The following is an 18884-nucleotide window of genomic DNA, read 5'->3' as shown; positions in this document are numbered from 1 at the left end:
TGTTTGTGTTGAACAAACAAACTGGGGGTAAGACATGTGACGAGCAGGGGACGCCTTCTCGGCATAATCTTTGTTGGCCTGCCAGGCTCAGTGGCCCGCCAGGCTCGGTAGCCTGCCAGGCTCGGTGGCCCACCAGGCTCGGTGGCCCGCCAGGCTCGATGGAGAACATTGATCACCATGCCAGATAAACACCGACGAGCACAGCCCCGCAGGGGCATCTGTGTCAGCAGGCGTTTGGTGCATACGGTTGGGTACATCACGTACCCGAGCACATGAGGCTTGGACCCTCCCGTGTGTAGCCATGTGCAGCTTAGCTGTGTCTGGGGAAAGGGCGATCCTGGGGTTGAGCCGATGCCTGGTGTTTGGACCTTTAAGACCCCTCGGCGGAGGCAACACACCTCTTTGGCCTCTGCTTCACATAGACAGCACCGCTGGATTGACCCAACCGGGGGAAACTGGCAGTCGTTTTTTCCTGTCTGTCTCTCCTCAAATCTTCATCTTTCTCTCTCACTTTTTGGCTTTTCCTTTAATCTCTCTTCCATTTACTTCCTTTCTCCTTGGCAGCAAAGGTTAACTCTGTGTGGCTATCCTACTTTAGGGTACACCATATTTAGTTATAGTGACAGCGTACGACTTGTGTCGTGTACAGACTTGTGCACAAGCTCTGCCACATCCCCTAGTTAGGCTCCTTGGTGGGTGGTCGGCACTGTTGCCGAAGATACACATTTTCTTATGGCAGCGCAAACTTCTGTTGTCTGTTATCAACGTCTGAAAAGGTGCCGCACCGAAGCACCATTCCAGTTCTCCTTTTGGAGCAATGCTCCATTTCCCAAGTACTATGTAGTGCACAGTGAAAACAACATACTAGTGAGAAAGCTCTCTCCATTTCTAGTGGCCAAGTTTCTGAAAGACAAAATCAAACAGACATACAAAGCCTCAGAAATGTCTAGCGGGGACCTCCTTCTAGAACTAAATGACAAAGATCAAGCGCAATAGCTCTCGGAACTTACCAGCATTGGCGACGCGACAGTGACAATTTCACCACACAGAACACTAAATACAAGCAGGGGTGTGATATAAGAGGAAGACTTTCTTGGCCTAAGCAATGAGGAACTGCTTGAGGGTTTCCAGGAACAAAACGTGACTAAAGTACAAAGAATTGTCATCTGCAGAAATGACCAAGAAGTCCCGACAATGCATGTCATACTTACCTTTCGAACAAGCGTAATGCCTACCTTGCTGGGTGCAGGGTACATAAAAGTAAAGGTTAAACCATATACCCCGAACCTCGGACGGGGTTTCTAGTGCCAAAGGTTTGGATATGCTTCACGTGCGTGCCGAGGCGAAACAACCTGTGCTAGATGCAGCTCCAATGATCATCAATCTGACAACTGCACTTCTTCGCCACATTGCATTAACTGCAAAGGAAACCATCCAACTTACTCGCGGTCTTGCCCTTGCTGGAAAAAGGAAAAAAAGTAATTGCACTAACTGTGAAAGAAAAAATCTTGTTCTTTGAAGCCAGAAAGCGACTATCGTACCTTTCGCGAAGAAGTTATGCCGACGTGAAGCAGGTGGGCTCAGCGTTACAGAGGCCTTGGGAGTCCTCCGAGCTGCAGTGACCCTCCCGCCCCCATGGTGGAAGCAGCCAGTGCTGCTCCATCCTCTTCAAAGGGCCTGCAGACACCAGCTCCGCAGGGCCCTAAAATCAAACGAACCTCTAGCCCCAAGACACGTGTCTCGGCGCCTGATTCTCAGTCCTCCAGCACCTCAGAGAGAGCGATGGAGGTCGACCCAAAAACCCCAGTGTCGTCGACACCGAAGGACAAGCATTCTCTCGAGCATGGAAAGAGGGACAAAATCCCGATAATTATGTCAAATAAAAAGGCGGTAACCTAAAGATTATGGCTCCTTTATGTTAGCATTCTTTAGATCTGTGTCACCTAACATCTTTTTTATTCTCATTCACTTTTAATGCCATTTTTTACATTTCAGTTTCAATATGGCTTTTATCCACTGGAATTGTAGAAGTCTCTTGTGCAACTTAGGTGACATCAAAGACATGTTCAGTAACTTCTCTCTTGTGACCTTGTGCTTACAGGAAGCAAACCTTGGCGAAAAACGCAAAAATATTTTAAAAGGCTCCACTGTTGTACGGCACGACCGTGCTCGGCGAACCGGCTTTCAGGTGGTGTAACCATTGTTCTGCAGAGTGGTATTGCAGCTAGAGAAGTTGCCATTAATAGTCGCATAGAAGCCATTGCTGTCACTGTTTTAGCATACAAAACCATCACCATTCGTTCAATGTACATTCCTCCACATTTGCATTTTACTGTAAGAGACCTGGAGTTAATTTTAAACCAGCTAGCTGAACCTTTTTTAATAGCGGGTGATTTTAAAGCACATAACACGATATGGGGTAGCAATACTGGCACCAGGGGACAAACACTTGAAGATTTTCTCCTAGCAAATGACATATGCCTTCTAAATACCGGTGCAGCAACCTACTGCTCCCCAAGCACAAGATCTATGAGGTGTCTAGATCTGGCGCTGTGCTCTCCACCTTTCCTCATCGATCTTAAATGGTGTTATCAACAATTCCTCTGGTAGTGACCATGTGCCAGATGTTATTAAAAAAAAGGGTCTCCTTTCCAGAAAACGCTGTCGAGATCACCTTGTTGGAAACTGCATGTAGCAGACTGGCCTCTCTTCAGCGAAAAGGCCAGTCTGGGTGACATATCCGCTGATCTAACGATAGATGAAATGAATGAAAATATTACTGCCTCTATACTTGCTGCAGCAGAACAGACGATCCTGCAATCCTCCATCTTTTTAGGGAAAAAATTAAAACCCTAGTAGATGAATGAATGTACAAAAAGCTAAAAATCTACAAAGCAAAGCTTGGGGTATCTTTCAGCGATATCCAACACAAGATAATCTACTCTCTTTCAATAAAGCAGAAGCAAAATCTAGGTACATGTGCAGACAAGCCGAAAAACAGTCTTCGAAAAACAATGTATTGTCAATAAATAGCTTGATAACATCCAAAAGAACGTGGAACCAGCTTTGTAAGTTTAGAGGCTACTACGGTTCTTACACAATCCCCATACTTTCACCCCCAGGCACATAAACAAATTTAGAAGAACAAGCAGACGTATTAGGACAGCATTTCCATGACATATCAAGCTCACTGAATTATTCTGCTACATATTAAAAATAAAAGCAATCGGCAGAAAAACTAAAGCTTCCAACCACAGGAAATTCAGAGAGATCGTATAATGCCCCCTTAACACTCCCGTAAATCACTACAGTACTCGCTCGCCACTGACGAAAAACAGCACTTGGTTCGGATAGAGTACATTACGCAATGCTCGCTCACCTATCTCCTAAAGCACTTGAAACCTTGCTTCGTTTTTTTTTTATTGTAATCTGGGAAACTGGAACTAGAATTCCAAGTGGAAACTGGAATTCCAGAATGATGTGAATTTTCCAAAGTCCCGGCCCAAGTCTATTAGCTTGCAACATGCTAAATTTCTAATGGTGTAAACCGCTTTTCACACCAGGGTGGATCATGTGGACAATTGCGCCACTGCGCAATACCCAGTGCGCCAGTAGCGCCAGACACTGGCTGTTGTCGGGCCAGCAGAATAGTCAAGTTCCTATCGCCAGGGTGACTTATGCCACTTGGCCTTGACTTCGTCAGCGGGTCTACCTCTGCCCCCCTCAACCAAAATTTAAAAAAGAAAAAAAATTTTTCCTTTGTGCAGCATTATGCAACTTGTCGACCGTTTTCAAACACCTTGCAACTTTATTCATCGTCATCAGCCTATTTTATTTCCACTGCGGGATGAAGGCCTCACTCCACGATCTCCAATTAGTTGTGTCCTGCGCCAACCAATGCCAGCTAGCACCTGCGAATTTCTTAATTTCATCACCCCACCTAGTCATCTGCCGTTCTTGACTGTGCTTCCCTTCTCTTGGCACCCATTCTTTATTATCATACTTTATTAGCAGCCAGCGATGACATGCAACCCAGTCTTGGCTTGCTAGCAAGATAGGTGACATCCGCTGCTATGGGTAGCCTTATCTCTGTATTTCATGCCACACTATTGTCTTCCGCATCCGATGACAACTCAAAATTTTTCTACCTTTCACCAGTCAGATCACACTACATGAAGTAGCTTCATCTCCGGAAAGGAAAGAGATTCCCTTGCGCAAATCATGTCCTTATCACCATTTTGCAGCATCTAGGGCCCAGCAACGAAAAGAAACTCGAGATTACGAGGCAGATCTTGAAATGTTGGCCTTAGAACACGTGAAGTGCACACCTTGCTTCTGCCAAAGTGTGTGTGAAACAAGCACGCCAGTGATTCAAATTCACGTTAGCCAGTAGGAGCGTTCCCTGTGTGCCATGTGACTGCCGCAAGGAATTGCAACACTAGTTTTTTCTTTTCACGCTCCCTTTTGTTACTTTTATTTCTGCATGGGGAAATGCAGCACGGTGGCTGTCTGAATGTCTAATCTCATGTTTACGGTGATACCAAGATGGTGATACCAAGATGGTGATACCAAGATGGTGATACCAAGATGGTGATACCAAGATGGTGATACCAAGATTTTTTATTTTTTTATTTTTTTTATTTTTATTTATGAATACTGCGATCTTGTACACAAGATCAAAGCAGGTGCGAAACATTGTGTTAAGATACAGAATTACAGACACGAAGAAAACAAGATTGCACATAGAAATTCAACAAGAGAATACAGCGACAAGGTCAATTTCAGATGGTGATACCAAGATGGTGATACCAAGATGGTGATACCAAGATGGGGATACCAAGATGGGGATACCAAGATGGGGATACCAAGATGGGGATACAAAGATGGTGATACCAAGATGGTGACACTGCGTCAACGGAAAGCCACGCTCGCGTGATCAGTGGTGCAATCCCGCAATTTCGAAGACAACACACTAGAAAGTCAAATTTTCTCAAATTGTGCAGCGGCTTTCTTCCAGATGTTTCGCCATGACATAAAAGAAAATCTTAAGGAAATTTTTAGTAACTTAGTCATTTCATAACCATGTTCCCCCTTAATTTGCCTGTTTTTTCTTGAGGGGGGGGGGGGGTGGTGACACGAATTTTTGCACCATCCCTAAAGGTTCGTATCAAGATTCTACTATCTGCTTTGTTCGCAGAGCAATAATGCATTTGTCCGCTGAGCAGCTATCGCTCTATCATGAAAAAAAGGAATAGTTAGGAAACTAGGGCAGCAGTGTGCCGTGACTCGCCACTCTGTGCTAAAGGCAAAGGACAACTGTGCCGCTTGGTGGACCAGTGTATTATTGTTCCGCAAACAAAGCAGATGGAAATCACTAGGGTATGCGCATTGCGTGCAAGATGATGAAAAGCCCTCTCCACTTTTTTTCTAAGAGCATGGCTGTGGCCACAGCTAGGGCATTGCAGCTCCATTGACTGCAATAGTGCCAACTATTCTCTGAAAGCATTCTTTCGAGAGTTGTTCTTGCCAGTGCAAACTGAAAAGTTTGTTCCAAACAGGCCTGAACACATTCCGACTTGAGAGCACTCCTTAATGCAGGTTGTACTTGACGGGCAGAAAGCAACGCAGAAGGAGCTGGACACTGTCAACGTGTTGCGTGCCTTGCAAGTAGCCAAGGATAGGCGACCCCCCACCAATACAGCAGCCGCGGTAAGTCATCAACTAGCTGTGGAGGGCTGTTTTTGATTGGGTTCCTTCGTGCGTGGCTAATACGGTACACTCAACTGGTCAGATTTAAGTACTGTAAGGTGCTCTGGCAGTGTGCTTTACATTCAGCTGATTGAGGTGCTGTCACCTTCGAGCAAGGAACGCAACTGAGATCAAAGAGAATTCCGATCACTTGGCTCCTCCAGTTGCTTTAAGAGCAGCTGAACATTTGGCTAGGCTCTGACTCCGATCTCGAGAGGGTTCCATGTTGCTGGATACTGAGTCGGAAGGTGGTGGGAACCAGTTGAATGGGAAGATGGCACAAGAGATCGCACAAAAAAATTGAGCCAATAGCCATAACTAATAGAAACTCATTCCTGCCTATTACCTTGAACACAGTAATCAGGAAGCATTAACTTCACATATTCTATTTATTTATTTGTTAAGTACTGCTAGCCTGAATTCCAGGCCTTAAGCACGAGTGGGTTACACTTCGGTACAAATGTACCTGAACAACAAAAAGAGCACACATACAAACAAATGGAACTGGAGAAAAGCGACTGGTGTGTCAAGTATGGCACTGAATTATATAATTTCAAATGGTAAAATGCTATATATATATGAACACACATCATATCGCAATGGTAGACATATGAACACACATCAAGACATATTAGACAAGTGCGTTGCTCAACAATTGACAATGGGAAGAAAACAAGAGAAAAAAAAAAGTATTTCGTTCGATGCATTATACATGTCAATGCGATACACAATATAAAGAAAACATAACTGTAAAAACATCAAAATAAAGAAAAGCAGGATATAAGTGCGACGCTTTCATGAAACGTTGCTAGACCATTGGTGATAAGACACTATCATTTCACATTTTGAAGTGCGGCAGTGAAAGCGGCAACAGAAGAGCTCTCGATTACTTCTCTGGGCAAACGATTCCAATCACGGATGGTACGGGTGAAGAAAGAATTCATGTAAGTGTTGGTTCTACAATAAATTTCGCTAACTTTTTTTGAACGGGAAGAACGAGTGGGACGCTGCGTAAGAGGTTTCAAGTACGTGTTTTTGTCAATTTCAAGGTTATCATTGTATATCATGTAGAATGTTTTTAGCCTCTCGCGGTACCGTCTTGTTCGTAGGGATTCTAGATTTGCAGAAATTAATAGAGCAGTTGACAATGTTTTGCTGCTGTACGAATTAAAAATGAATCTAGCTGCCTTTCGCTGAATGCTTTCTAGTTTCCTTATATTTTTATTTGTGTGCGGATCCCACACTGCTGTAGCGTATTCGAGTGTTGGCCTTATATACGTTTTATAGGCCAAAAGCTTTGGGAAGTGTTCGCCGTAAGTAGCCTAGTTGTCTCATGGCTTTCTTGTGTATGTATGTGATGTGATCATTCCATTGAAGATCAGATGTAATAGTTACCCCTAAATATTTGTAACTTGAAACTACAGACAAATTGTTACTGCTGATGCTATAAGTGAAAGTGAGTGGATTCATCTTACGCGTAAGCCTCATTGCTACCGTTTTGCTGTGGTTTATTTGCATCTGCCATGAAGTACACCAATTTGTAATCTGGGCTAAAGATTTAAGAGAAACCTGGTCGTCAGAACTGTGGATTTCGTTCTATAGGATGCAATCGTGCGCAAATAAGTGGATTTTCACTGGTATGTTTTGAGCAATGTCGTTTATGAAGATTAAAAAGAATAACAGCCCAAGAACAGAACCTTGGGGGATACCTGAATGAACGTAGGCAGAATCTGAACTGACATCGTCGATGGGCACAGATTGCTGCCTAAAAGACAGGTATGCTGCGATCCGTGCAAGGAGGGAATCGTTTTTGAGTAGAGGTCTTAGTTTTAAAAGAAGTTTAGGATGCGATACACAATCAAAAGCTTTCTCGAAGTCGAGGAATATGATGTCAACCTGACCAGATTTATCCAACGCTGCGGCAAAGTTGTGAATGCTCTCTAGTAGTTGCGTTTTTGTAGAAACTCCTCGTCGGAAACCATGCTGGCGACTATCGATTATTTTATTATCTTCAATGAAGCTGGAAATATGTTTAAAAATAATGTGTTCGAATACTTTGGCACGAGTGCAGAGAAGAGAAATTGGCCTATAAGAGGTAACAATGGACGGATCACCTTTTTTGGGTATTGGAGTTATTCTGGCGCATTTCCAATCACTGGGAATTTCGGCGTGTGACAGCGATTTCCTAAATATTAAACATAAGAATTTTGCGCACCACTCAGCATATTGGTGTAGGAAAGCGTTAGGAATTCCGTCTATTCCAGATGACTTTTTGACGTCTAGTTTAAGTAAAATTGATAGTATTCCCTCCTCACTGATAGTGATGTTATCAATTGGTGGTACTGCTTCAAACGTCAAAAAATGTGGAACGATACCATCGTCGTCAGTGGACACCGAGCAGAAGTAGTTGTTAAGTGCATCAGCCATTTTCTTCTTATCAGTTCTAGCCGTACCGTTAATTAGGAGACTCGCGATGTGATCTTAGTGCACTCAGACTTTATAGGAAACGCGATGCTGCTCCACTTTGGCTGTCACTCTCTTTCACGGAGCGCATGATTTCGCAAGGCAATCACTTGTAATTCAACTATTTGACCATCTGCATCCGTGGAAGTTTTCTTTTATTGTCTCTGTTTGTTTGCGGCAGCAGTGTAGTTGTATTATATTGAAATCTTGTATAAACAAACTATGTTATATTGAGGTTCTAAATACATGGTGTTGTATGCACAAGAAGTTATAAAAAGTTAAATAACCAATTATACCGAGAACTTCGTTATATTGAAATTTATTATATCGAGGTTTAACGAAATGTGGTAAATTTCAATTCGTTTGCTGGCACTACTGGTCGAACTATTCGGCTTAGGTAAAGAAATATAATCATGATAAATGTTTGTAAAGGTACTGTCAGCAGCAATGAAAACCTTTATTTCCAACACAGGAGCTGCAAAAGTTGCAGCTCTTCTGATGCAGAAAATGCAGATTTTAGTAACCGTCCATGACCGGTAGCACCATGAAGACAAACAGCTGACAAAGAAAGGGACAGGACACAAGCTGAATGCCTCTGTCATGACCTGCCTGTTAGCCCACGTGCGGCTTCTAGTGGGTGCGGCACTCGCTGTAGAGCCCTATTGAAGGGCCAGCTTGCGTTCATTTATCTAATGTGTTAGTTACGTTTTTCTACTGTGCTTTGAGGAGACACTAAAGAGAAGTGTAATGAATTACGGTGCTACAATACCAGAAATGCCACTCTTGCCTTATAGGAAAAAGCTTCTTAAGCCAGAAAACACTAGAAAATTAAGTACAGATGGCAATGCCACCTGGAGGTTCTTGCACCAGCTTACCATTATGTCGTAGGATCTGATGGCCTCTGCTTGGGCTTAGTGTAACTTCTAATATATAGACTTCAGAGTGCTGCAAGAGTGCCAAAGACTGAACTTGGCAAGTTTCGGGGAGTTTTACGGAGCTGCAGAAGAAAATATTTTGAAATCCATTACATTACACTGAAGTGCTGTGGATATGGCACGTCAGTGTAAAAAAAATAAAACTTTAACCTCCATTTTCTATCTTAGCAGTCAACTTCTTACCATAAAATTAACAAATAAGACTTCTGAAAGAATACTCTATCAGTCTAAACTGATTTAGATTTTCTCTTTAGTGTCTCCTTTAACTCCTAAGGCCCCTTGTATAATTTATTGCACATTGCATTCAACTTTGTTTTTAAATTATTTGGCAGAAATTACACAAAATATTCATTCTGGATATGAATTCTATGGTTCGTGTTTAGCTGTACAGAAGTCATTTACTCATATTCTTGTCATCTGCTTTTGAGAAATTTCATGTTAAATTGATTTAGAGCTCTGTGTTGTAGATTGTGGAGCGCAACCCTGAAGTGTGTTTCGAATTGTTTGAGATTGCAAGAAAATTCAGGATGCAGCAGCAGTGTATATCCAATGTAATACAATGTAGTTCCATCTTCACGTCTCCGTTAAAACAGTGAAATGCACTCTTTACTGTAGCACACATGAGGCAATGGTTACTTCTTCCATGCACATGGAGGTGCAGCTTTTGCCATCTAACTGCGGTATTTAAATTAAAGATATGACAATCATTCCACTCTGTGAAGATAGAATAGCAGTGAACGTTGATGACAGTCAAAGCTCTCAAACAAAAAGCAAAGTGCTTTCGCTGCCATTCCATCTTCACAGAGTGGAATGGTTGTCATTTCATTCAGCATTGTGGTGCTCCTCATATGCATGTTGTACTTTGGGTGTATGAAGTATATGTGTCCACCCCATCGATAACGCAGCTGTTTTTATAGTTCCGATACCTCTCCTGGATAGGTACTGCGATAACCTTGATGTCACACTATTGTTCACGGCGAGCGTTCTAATTTGTTCTGCATTTTGACATCTGTGCCGCCGCATGGCACCCATATGGGTTTGTTAGAAATCGCCAATTTCATTACTGTTGCCGGATGCCGAAAAAAACTGCTGAAAGTTCGTCATGTACAACTTTTGCTCTAAGAAATGTTTTTCTCATTTGTAACATACCGATAGACAACAAAAAGCAGTTTGAAGAGCATTTACATCCCATAGCTGTATTTGGGTCTCTGGAGGTTGAGGAAGCCTTTGTTGAATTCATAAAGATGTAATGTGTATACAAGCCCACTAATCTTTGTCACGTTTATTGTGGCCATTCAATCAAAGGTAAACCAATTCACCAGATGGCCGGGCGCAACGTAGATCATTGATATGTGGCTGACACCATCTCCAAAGCCTTTTGCAGTGCCTGGGTGTCCCAATTTGTAGTTGCAGAGGCGGTAGTTATAGAACGAGGCTTTAATCTATATTCACGATTTCTGAAGTATACTACAGCCTACCATCCATAAGCAAATAGGCTGGTCGAGTGTTTTCACAGGCAACATTAAGTGGCTTATGTCGAGCACTGGTGAGTGGTGGTTTAGTGGCACAGCATGACACGGTTGTCCAACTGACCTCAGTGTATAACTGAGGGTAGGGGTGGCCAATAGGCCTAAGTATCTTTTGCGAAAATTTAATATTGGACACTTGGACACACACAATTTGGACACCACTCATTAACGACACAAAGGCTCTTTATTTTAACACTCTGTCACTGTTGTGACACTGCTTACACATCAAATGTGATATATAAAAAAAATTTTAATGTACATTTTCTATTGCTCGAAATACACTCAAATTTTACCAGCTTGCCGTGGGATTCGAAGTGTTGAACATATGCAACGCATAATTGTAGCTCAAAAATGTGGTGTGTGACCTCTTTAAATTTTCTTATGCTGTATATACTCGTGTAAGGAACGCACTTTTTTCCGTAAAAGAACCGAAGCTAAGTTGAGGGTACATTTGTTATGCGAGGTAAATTTTATAGAAATTTTTTCTAAACAGCCAAAATTGATAAGTAACCTCATAATGATTTGAAAAATGCATTAGATAACTTATCCTTGGAGTAAAAATACACATAAACTGTGTGCAAACCGTAACAACCTTTTATTGCACTTCACTCTGCATTGAAACTGCCAGACCTGTCATTCAAGTTGCTGGCTGCTTCATTCACATCTTGCATCCACAACAGCTCATGCTCGAAGCCACTTCCGGCCGTCTGGCATTAACGCAAGCATTATGTTGAACTGCTCCTTTTTGGCACCTGTTTTGACAACCACGCTGTGTGCGGTCTCTTTCCTCAACTGTCCTGTTTATCGGCATGTCAGAGGTTATAGGTGTCTCATCAAAGTTTCCATTCTGTGAGCAGATAAACCCTCTCTCCCACAGCAGGTGTATAGCTCGACTTGGGGCCCATTGTGCACACCGAAAACAATTACAGGCAGCCACTGTATTTGTTTGACACATTTGGCACTGTGCCCGACTATGTCTACCAAGCGCTGGCCGCCTCTTCTGCGTTTGGACTCTCCCGTGCATCACGTCTGGCCATGCATTATGCGCGCTTTCCTATTATGTCTGTGCAAAGTCTGTAAACTGCGTAAAGTAATCGGACAAGGCGCCTTGTCCTGTCTGTATTCCTTCCTGTGTGTCATCACTATTGGCGCTTCATCTATTGATAACTGTTGCAGAGAGCCATTTGCGTTTCTTTCTTCTGTCTAGAGTCTGCGAGGTGCCTTTGCCCTGGCACTGGCGGCGAGGTTGCTGTAAGGACAGGCCGAGCGTTGCCGCGGTTGCTCTTTCTGTCGGGTCCCAAGTGACGACCGTGCTAATGCTCAGCCTGTTCTCACCGCCAGTGTTCCCTTGTTGTGGCTTTTCCCTCAATTTTTCAGCCGTAAACACGCTTCCTCTGCTCTTGTGCCATCACGGCATGTTAGCCGCTAGTGCGGATGCGCCGCCTACGTAAGTTAGCTGCAGAATTTCATTTATGTGATCCCGGCGTTTCTCACGTGGCATCATTATTAAGTATTTCCAATAGAGCAACGGGCATTGAGTTTGAATGTGCTTGCTTAAAACACATGTGCGAAAGTAAAAGATTCTCGTCTCTATGGAAAACTACAGCATGGCCGTTCGATCATTTGAATGCACAGTAGCAAAGTTGGGGGTGTGATTGCTATGAAGGGAAAACAAAAATACAAATTTTCAAGAGCTAAGTTGTGGGTGCATTTGTTATGCGATGTGTGCATTACGTGAGTATGTGTGGCATTCAGTGCTTTATTCGATGTTGGGTATTTCGTTCTTGATGCAATTTGAAATCTACTATTTATTGTTTTTAGACCCCTAGTAGGGCGCATAAGCTACTTTGTGTACAACACTGTGCACCAAGTAGGTTACGAGCACACCACACTTCTTTACGTCTGGGTGGCTCCCCTGGCAGTGATGCTCAATGTGTTATGCCACTCGCTAAGCTTGATAGTGTCATATTTACCATCCATTTTCACATTGTATATTAAAGCGGTAACATTCAGTGCAATTCATGCAAATGACACAGTCCAACTGCTTTCAAGGTCTGCAATGTGGTCATGCATGTTTGGATGTCAATGGAACGATAGGGGGGAGCTACAACTTTTCAAATAAGTTTTGCTTCATTTGCTAGGTATTGGAAAGTTAAGTACAATTGTTCCACCTATTAAGGAGTTCCAATCAGTCAGCCGACGGACGTGTCGTCGGCGCGCTCCGCAACCACAGAGACTACGCGACCTTCACCGACCGTCCTTGACCGCCCTTGCCCGGAGTAATATGGGAAGCGGCTTTCTCGCCGTTTCCCACCGACCGCCTTTTCTTCCCTGGACTTTTTTACCGCTCCCCGCACCTCTACAGCTCTGAAGCAGTTCCAACGCGGCTGCCCCTGCCGGGGCCATAGCTGCCTTGGCGTGTTTTCTACACCATGAACCAAGAGCGCCAAGCGACCAGCTCTTCCGAGGCCCATGATCTAAATGGGCATGCAAAGGGCCTTCGGCTAATTCACCGCTCTGTTTCGATGGAGCATTTATCTACTGCAACGTCATGTTCCAACGAGCAGAAGACACAATCCGCGATGGAGAACGCTGCCGCGCGTTCCTCGACAACAACGAAGATGCCCGAGGTGGATACCGTGGGAGTGGCCACCGATCCCATCGTCGCCAATTTTCCCTCCCAACAACGAGAGGTAGACACTCCGACTGGGGAAAGGATGGAGGAAGATGCTATCCCGAACATTTACGATGGCAAAACTAACGACGACACAGGTGGCTGTTGGAAGACAGTCATACATAAGCGACTCATCCGTCAAACGCACGCTACGACGCACCACTCTGAGAACATCTTGGGCATTCCGGACGCCTCCCAGCCTACCATATGCAAGCGCAGTCGGAATCAAAACCTGCCTCAACTTCCTTTGCACAATGAAAAGATAATTGTGCGGCCTCATGGAGGACTTTGCCTCGATAAGTGGACGCGCCCAGAACTCGCCAGTGCTCTATGGAGTGCAGCCGGCTTGACCACCGACGATCGTCAGGACATCATATTCTGACTGCGACCTCAGCAGAACTTGGCAATCTTCAGCACACCCAAGTCACACGTAGCCGACGCATTGTACAAGGTGAGGGAGCTGAACCTTGGTCAGCGAGTCTATCCCATCACAACATATTTTGCGGCCCCAGACAACTCATGTAAGGGAATTGTTCCTGGTCTTTTGCCCGGTACACCGTCTTCCAAGCTAGTGGATGAGCCTTTGGCTCCTGGAACTCAAATACTTCAAGCATGAATGATGGGTCAAACCAATGTTGCGTTGGTAACATTTGAAGGACCTAAAGTGCCTCGCTATGTGCGTTTCTATGGTGCAGAACTCCGCTGCTACCCCCATTGACCCCGCCAACTGGTCTGCAAGATATGTCACAAACTCGGCCATTGGGCTGATTACTGTCCTACACCGCACGTGGTCATTTGCACGACGTGCGGGACTCACAACCCCACCCCGTCACGTCCGTGCACCCCACACTGCAGATCCTGTGACGGGACCCACCCTACAGCGGATCCAAAATGCCCGCGGCGTGCTAGGCAGACACTGAACAAAGTTTGGGTGCGGAAATCTCTTGAGAAAGAGCAGCGTGAACTCCAACCCTCCAGCGACCCGACCACTACCACAGATACGGCGGAGACCCGAACGTCGCGCGCCCCAACGAAGGAGACCCGACAAGACCGGTCGGAGACCCGTTCGAGATCCCGTCGCAAGTTCCGGACCCGCTCTAAGTCTCGGTCCCGCTCCCGTGAGGCATCGGTGCGCCTCCCAGAGAGGCACCCTCCTTCCCCATCTTCCCAACCACCTTACAAGAAGGCCTTGCAGACCAACGTCCCAGCCAAGGTGACCCTGATGCCTTCAGGGGTGCAGCGGACCCTGGAGAAGAAAACAGCAATGGAGGCGCCTCGGGAGGTAGGTCGGGCGGAGGGTTCCCCACAGCTTGCTCGCCCCGTAAATCTCTCCCTACCCCTTCCCCTATTACCAATCCGTTATCAAATCCCGATCCTCTAATAGAAATAGCCCGCCAACGTCATGACATGGAGGCGCGCTGTGAGCGCCTGCAAAAACAAATGGACGCGCTGGTGGCAGACATGAGCACTAGTATGCAAGAGGCTCTGGACAGGATAGAACGCCAAATGCAGGCCTTCAAATAGGGATTACGGAGCAAGTGAAATCCATGTATAGAGCACTTTCGCACGCATGCAAGTTCCTGAGCTTAGCGGTAACAACGAAAGCGCGCTTTCCGACCAAGGCTCTCGGCCGCAACATTCAAATGTGGGCACCCGGCACCCGCATCCCTATGCACGACTGCCTGCTTCCTCTCGCGATGATGGCGCCGCGTAATGCGGAGCAACTAGTGGTGTGGCAGTGGAATTGTAGGGGATTCCGCCGAAAACAAGGTTCCCTACAGCAGTATATCGTCACATCCACGAACCCTCCCGATGTCATCCTCTTACAGGAAGTCAATTGCACCCCTTCTTTATCTGGTTACAGCTCGCTCTCGGGTGTCTCTCCTCTTGTGGGAGCCTTAGTTTCGAAACATGTTACATGTCGCATGCATACCACTGACATTGACATTCTTCACCAAATATTGGAAATAATTACGCAAGGTAAATGCAGCAAGAGCCTGTTTATACTCAATGCATACAGTTCCCCCCGTTCGCGAACGCACTGTTTTCAGCACCTACTAACAGAATTTGGTAGGTTTGGACGGGTTTGTGTGGTGGCCAGCGACTTTAACGCTCCGCATACTGCATGGGGTTACGTTAAATCGTAGGCTAAAGGGACCCGCTTATGGAATGCCATCTGTAACATGAGATACACACTGCTTACAGACCCAGAACACCCTACTCGGATAGGCAACAGCATATTTCATGACACCTGCCCTGACCTTACCTTCGTGCGCAATACTGGCCCAGTCGTTGCGCACGGGCCTCTAGAGGAGCACCTTGGTAGTGACCACTACATTGTGGCGACCACCTTGTCATTACGGGGTGCGCGCAGGCCTGAGCAAAATGTGCGTATAACAAATTGGGTGTAATTCAGGGAACGTCGCCAGGACCCACCTGAGCGCCAAGGGTACGAACGCTGGCTTGACTCTCTCGCACAAGATCTAGAGGCCACCACAAGCACACTGCACACCACAACCGAGACACCAGACATAGACCCGCATTTACTTCATCTTTGGAACGCCCGCAGAGGGTTGACACGACGATGGAAACGACAATGCCTCAATTGCAAACTTAGGAAACGTGTAGATCAAATTACACGGGAATCTCGGGAGTATGCAGAGATCCTTACGAGGAATAACTGGCGAGGATTTTGCGATCGCCTCTCAGGCACATTGAGCACAGCAAAAACGTGGTCAATTCTTCGCTCACTCACAGATCCCACCACAACAAAGAAAAAAACATTTCAACAGCTGCACATCCTAATGCACGAGTACAAGGATGATGTCTCGACACTCCTCAGAGAGCTAGAGAAGCATTTCATACTCACAGGCCCGCCACCGCAGTACCCTGACTATCCTTATGTAGGCGAGGCGAACGAATTGCTCGATACAGACATCACATCTGACGAAGTGTGGGTGGTCCTACAAGACCTACGCCACAGCACGGAACCGGGATGACCACATCCGATTCGCCACCCTTCGTAACCTCAGTGACGCGGATATTAACCACCTCACCCATATCTTCAATGATTGCTGGCGCAAAGGCATGCTTCCCCAAGCATGGCGACCCGCCGACATCACACTGATCCCCAAACCGGGCAAGCCTGTTAAGGTTGAAAACTTACCACCCATCTCCCCAACATCCTGCATTGGTAAGCTCATGGAGCATGTACTCTTGCGGCGTCTGCAGCCCTTCCTCGAAGAAAAATCATTCTTTTCTAACTCTCAATTCGGATATCGGGCTCATTTGTCTGCCAAAGATGTGCTTTTACAATTGTGGGAGGAAGTCATAGGACCTCCGTCGTCCGCCCAAACGAGAGTACTCATCGCCTTAGACCTAAAAGGGGCATTCGATAATGTTGAACATGACCTCATCCTTCGCAATGTTGCACATTCACACTGTGGAATTCATATGTACAACTATATCCGCGCATTTCCTCAAGATCGCACAACCACCGTAGGAATGGGATCGCATCAGTCTGGCACGATTCGCCTTGTAGGATGTGGGACACCCCAGGACTCAGTTCTTTTCCCTACTCTATTCAATATCGCGCTCACAGGGCTCCCCCGGCTACTCGACCAGATCCCTGATGTTGCCCACGCTATTTATGCGGACAACATTACTATCTGGTCGACACGGGGTTCCGACGGAGCCATCCAGGACCGACTGCAGCAAGCAGTCGATACAGTTTCCGAGTACGCGAGAAAATGCGGCTTAAGATGTGCTCCGGAAAAGTCGGAGCTAATGATCATTCGCCCCCGGAGCCATTCCTCTACTCCCCCTATCACTGTGCACGTGGATGGCACACCGATACCACAGGTTGATCGTGCTCGTATCCTCGGCCTACACGTCCAAGCGGATGGCAGGTCAAACTACACTGTTTCCCTTCTATCCAGACAGATTGAGCAAATTCTGGCCATGATCCGGAGGGTCTCCAACAGGCGCTCGGGCCTCCGAGAAGAGCACCTGCTACGCTTGGTGGAGGCATGCGTGATCAGCCGCCTTACATACCATCTCCCATTTCAGCGGTTGACCCAAGCGCAACAACTTCGCATAGACGCAATGATTCGCAAAGCGACGAAGCTGGCCCATGGCCTCCCGAATTATACTTCCACACGCCGTCTCCTTAACTTAGGGACACATAACACACTAGGCGAGCTGCTAGAGGCACATTGGGTCAGCCATCGCCAGCGCCTACTACTCACTCCTACTGGCCGCCATCTTCTCACACGGCTAGGATACTCTGTCCCACCCCTTGAGTCTGAAACCTGTCCAACGATCTTGTCGTCGGCGATACGCCAAGCACTAAGTATTCATCCATTGCCACGTAATTTGCACCCCGAGCATGACAAAGGGCGGCGCAAAGCCCGTGTACGATACATTGGCCGCATGCTTGCAATCTCGGAAACACATACTTTATACACCGACACATCACGCACTCAAGAGAGCTATACCTCGGTAGTTTTGGATGGCACCGAATCCCTGAGAGACTCTGCTGCAATGCGCGGAACAAATGCCGCTTATGGAGAAATTCTCGGTGTTGCTCTTGCAATTCGATACACCATCCGTGTTCCTCAGGAAGTGTATATATTGACGGACTCGCAACAGGCATGCCGGGCGTTCCTATCAGGACATGGCATCCCGAGAGCGGCGCACCAAATTCTCAAACAGATCCCGCAAAATACACCAACCACACCTCCCCGCATCCACTTACTCTGGACCCCTGGTCATACCTCGCTGCCGGGTAACGAACGCGCACATGCGGTTGCCCAAGAAATTTCCCTCTGGGCGACTCGGCATGGTGAGGCGACTAGTTCAGACTGAGTAGGGGGATCCCTTGCTCCGTTACAAAGACATACTTCGTCATTATACACGCATTCGTCGCACCAATGCCGCACCACCGCCGTCCTTTTCGCGGGAGGAAGCAGTGGCATTTCGCCCGTTACAAACCGCAACTTTTCCAAAGCTTGTCTCTCTCAATAAATTCTACCCACACTGTTATGCAGATCGTTGCCCTGGCTGTGGCAGCTCGCCCACAATCTTCCACGTCGCGATTGAGTGCACTGCAAACCTCTTTCCTGCCCTTGCCAACTCTCCTTTACCCCCTACGCAACAAAGAGCTGTGGGACGATGCCCTCCGCGAAGGACCTCCCGAGGTCCTCCGAGCTGTGATACAACGGGCTCGAAACATCGCCGGAATCATCTTGGGGACCCTGGACTGAGGGTTCCTCCCACACTGCTCTCGCCATTCAAATAATATTAATAAAGATGTTTTACTTTCCACCTATTAACATATTTACTCGCATTATGGAGGCACTTTCTTTCCTGAAAAACTTATTCAAGGTTGGGAGGTGCATTCACTATGCAGGGTAACATCTTTAGTGATTCTTTTTCTGCTGTTACCTCTAAAGTAGGAGACACACGGTACGTTTTTGTTCGATACGGCTTCTGTCACGCGAGAATGGCAGCCAGATTCGAGGCATTTTGTCATGC

General features: G+C 46.2%; 1 protein-coding gene across 2 annotated transcripts in view; it reads left to right on the top strand.

The window, feature by feature from the left end:
• LOC126519716 (nischarin-like) overlaps positions 1-18884 on the top strand; it is a 187035-nt gene that overhangs the window by 136012 nt on the left and 32139 nt on the right. The window contains exons 9-10 of one of the 2 annotated variants that reach the window (XM_055065374.2): positions 5599-5709; positions 6600-6692. In XM_055065374.2, coding sequence (XP_054921349.1) covers positions 5599-5709; positions 6600-6692 — 204 coding nt within the window. The remainder of the gene's footprint in view (positions 1-5598; positions 5710-6599; positions 6693-18884) is intronic. The other variant, XM_055065375.2, reaches the window with a different exon arrangement.

The sequence above is a fragment of the Dermacentor andersoni genome, chromosome 10 (genome assembly GCF_023375885.2).
Source record: "Dermacentor andersoni chromosome 10, qqDerAnde1_hic_scaffold, whole genome shotgun sequence".
Lineage (NCBI taxonomy): Eukaryota > Metazoa > Arthropoda > Arachnida > Ixodida > Ixodidae > Dermacentor > Dermacentor andersoni.
The sequence above is the reverse complement of the archived record's forward strand: the minus strand, read 5'-3'. Positions and strand labels throughout refer to the sequence as shown.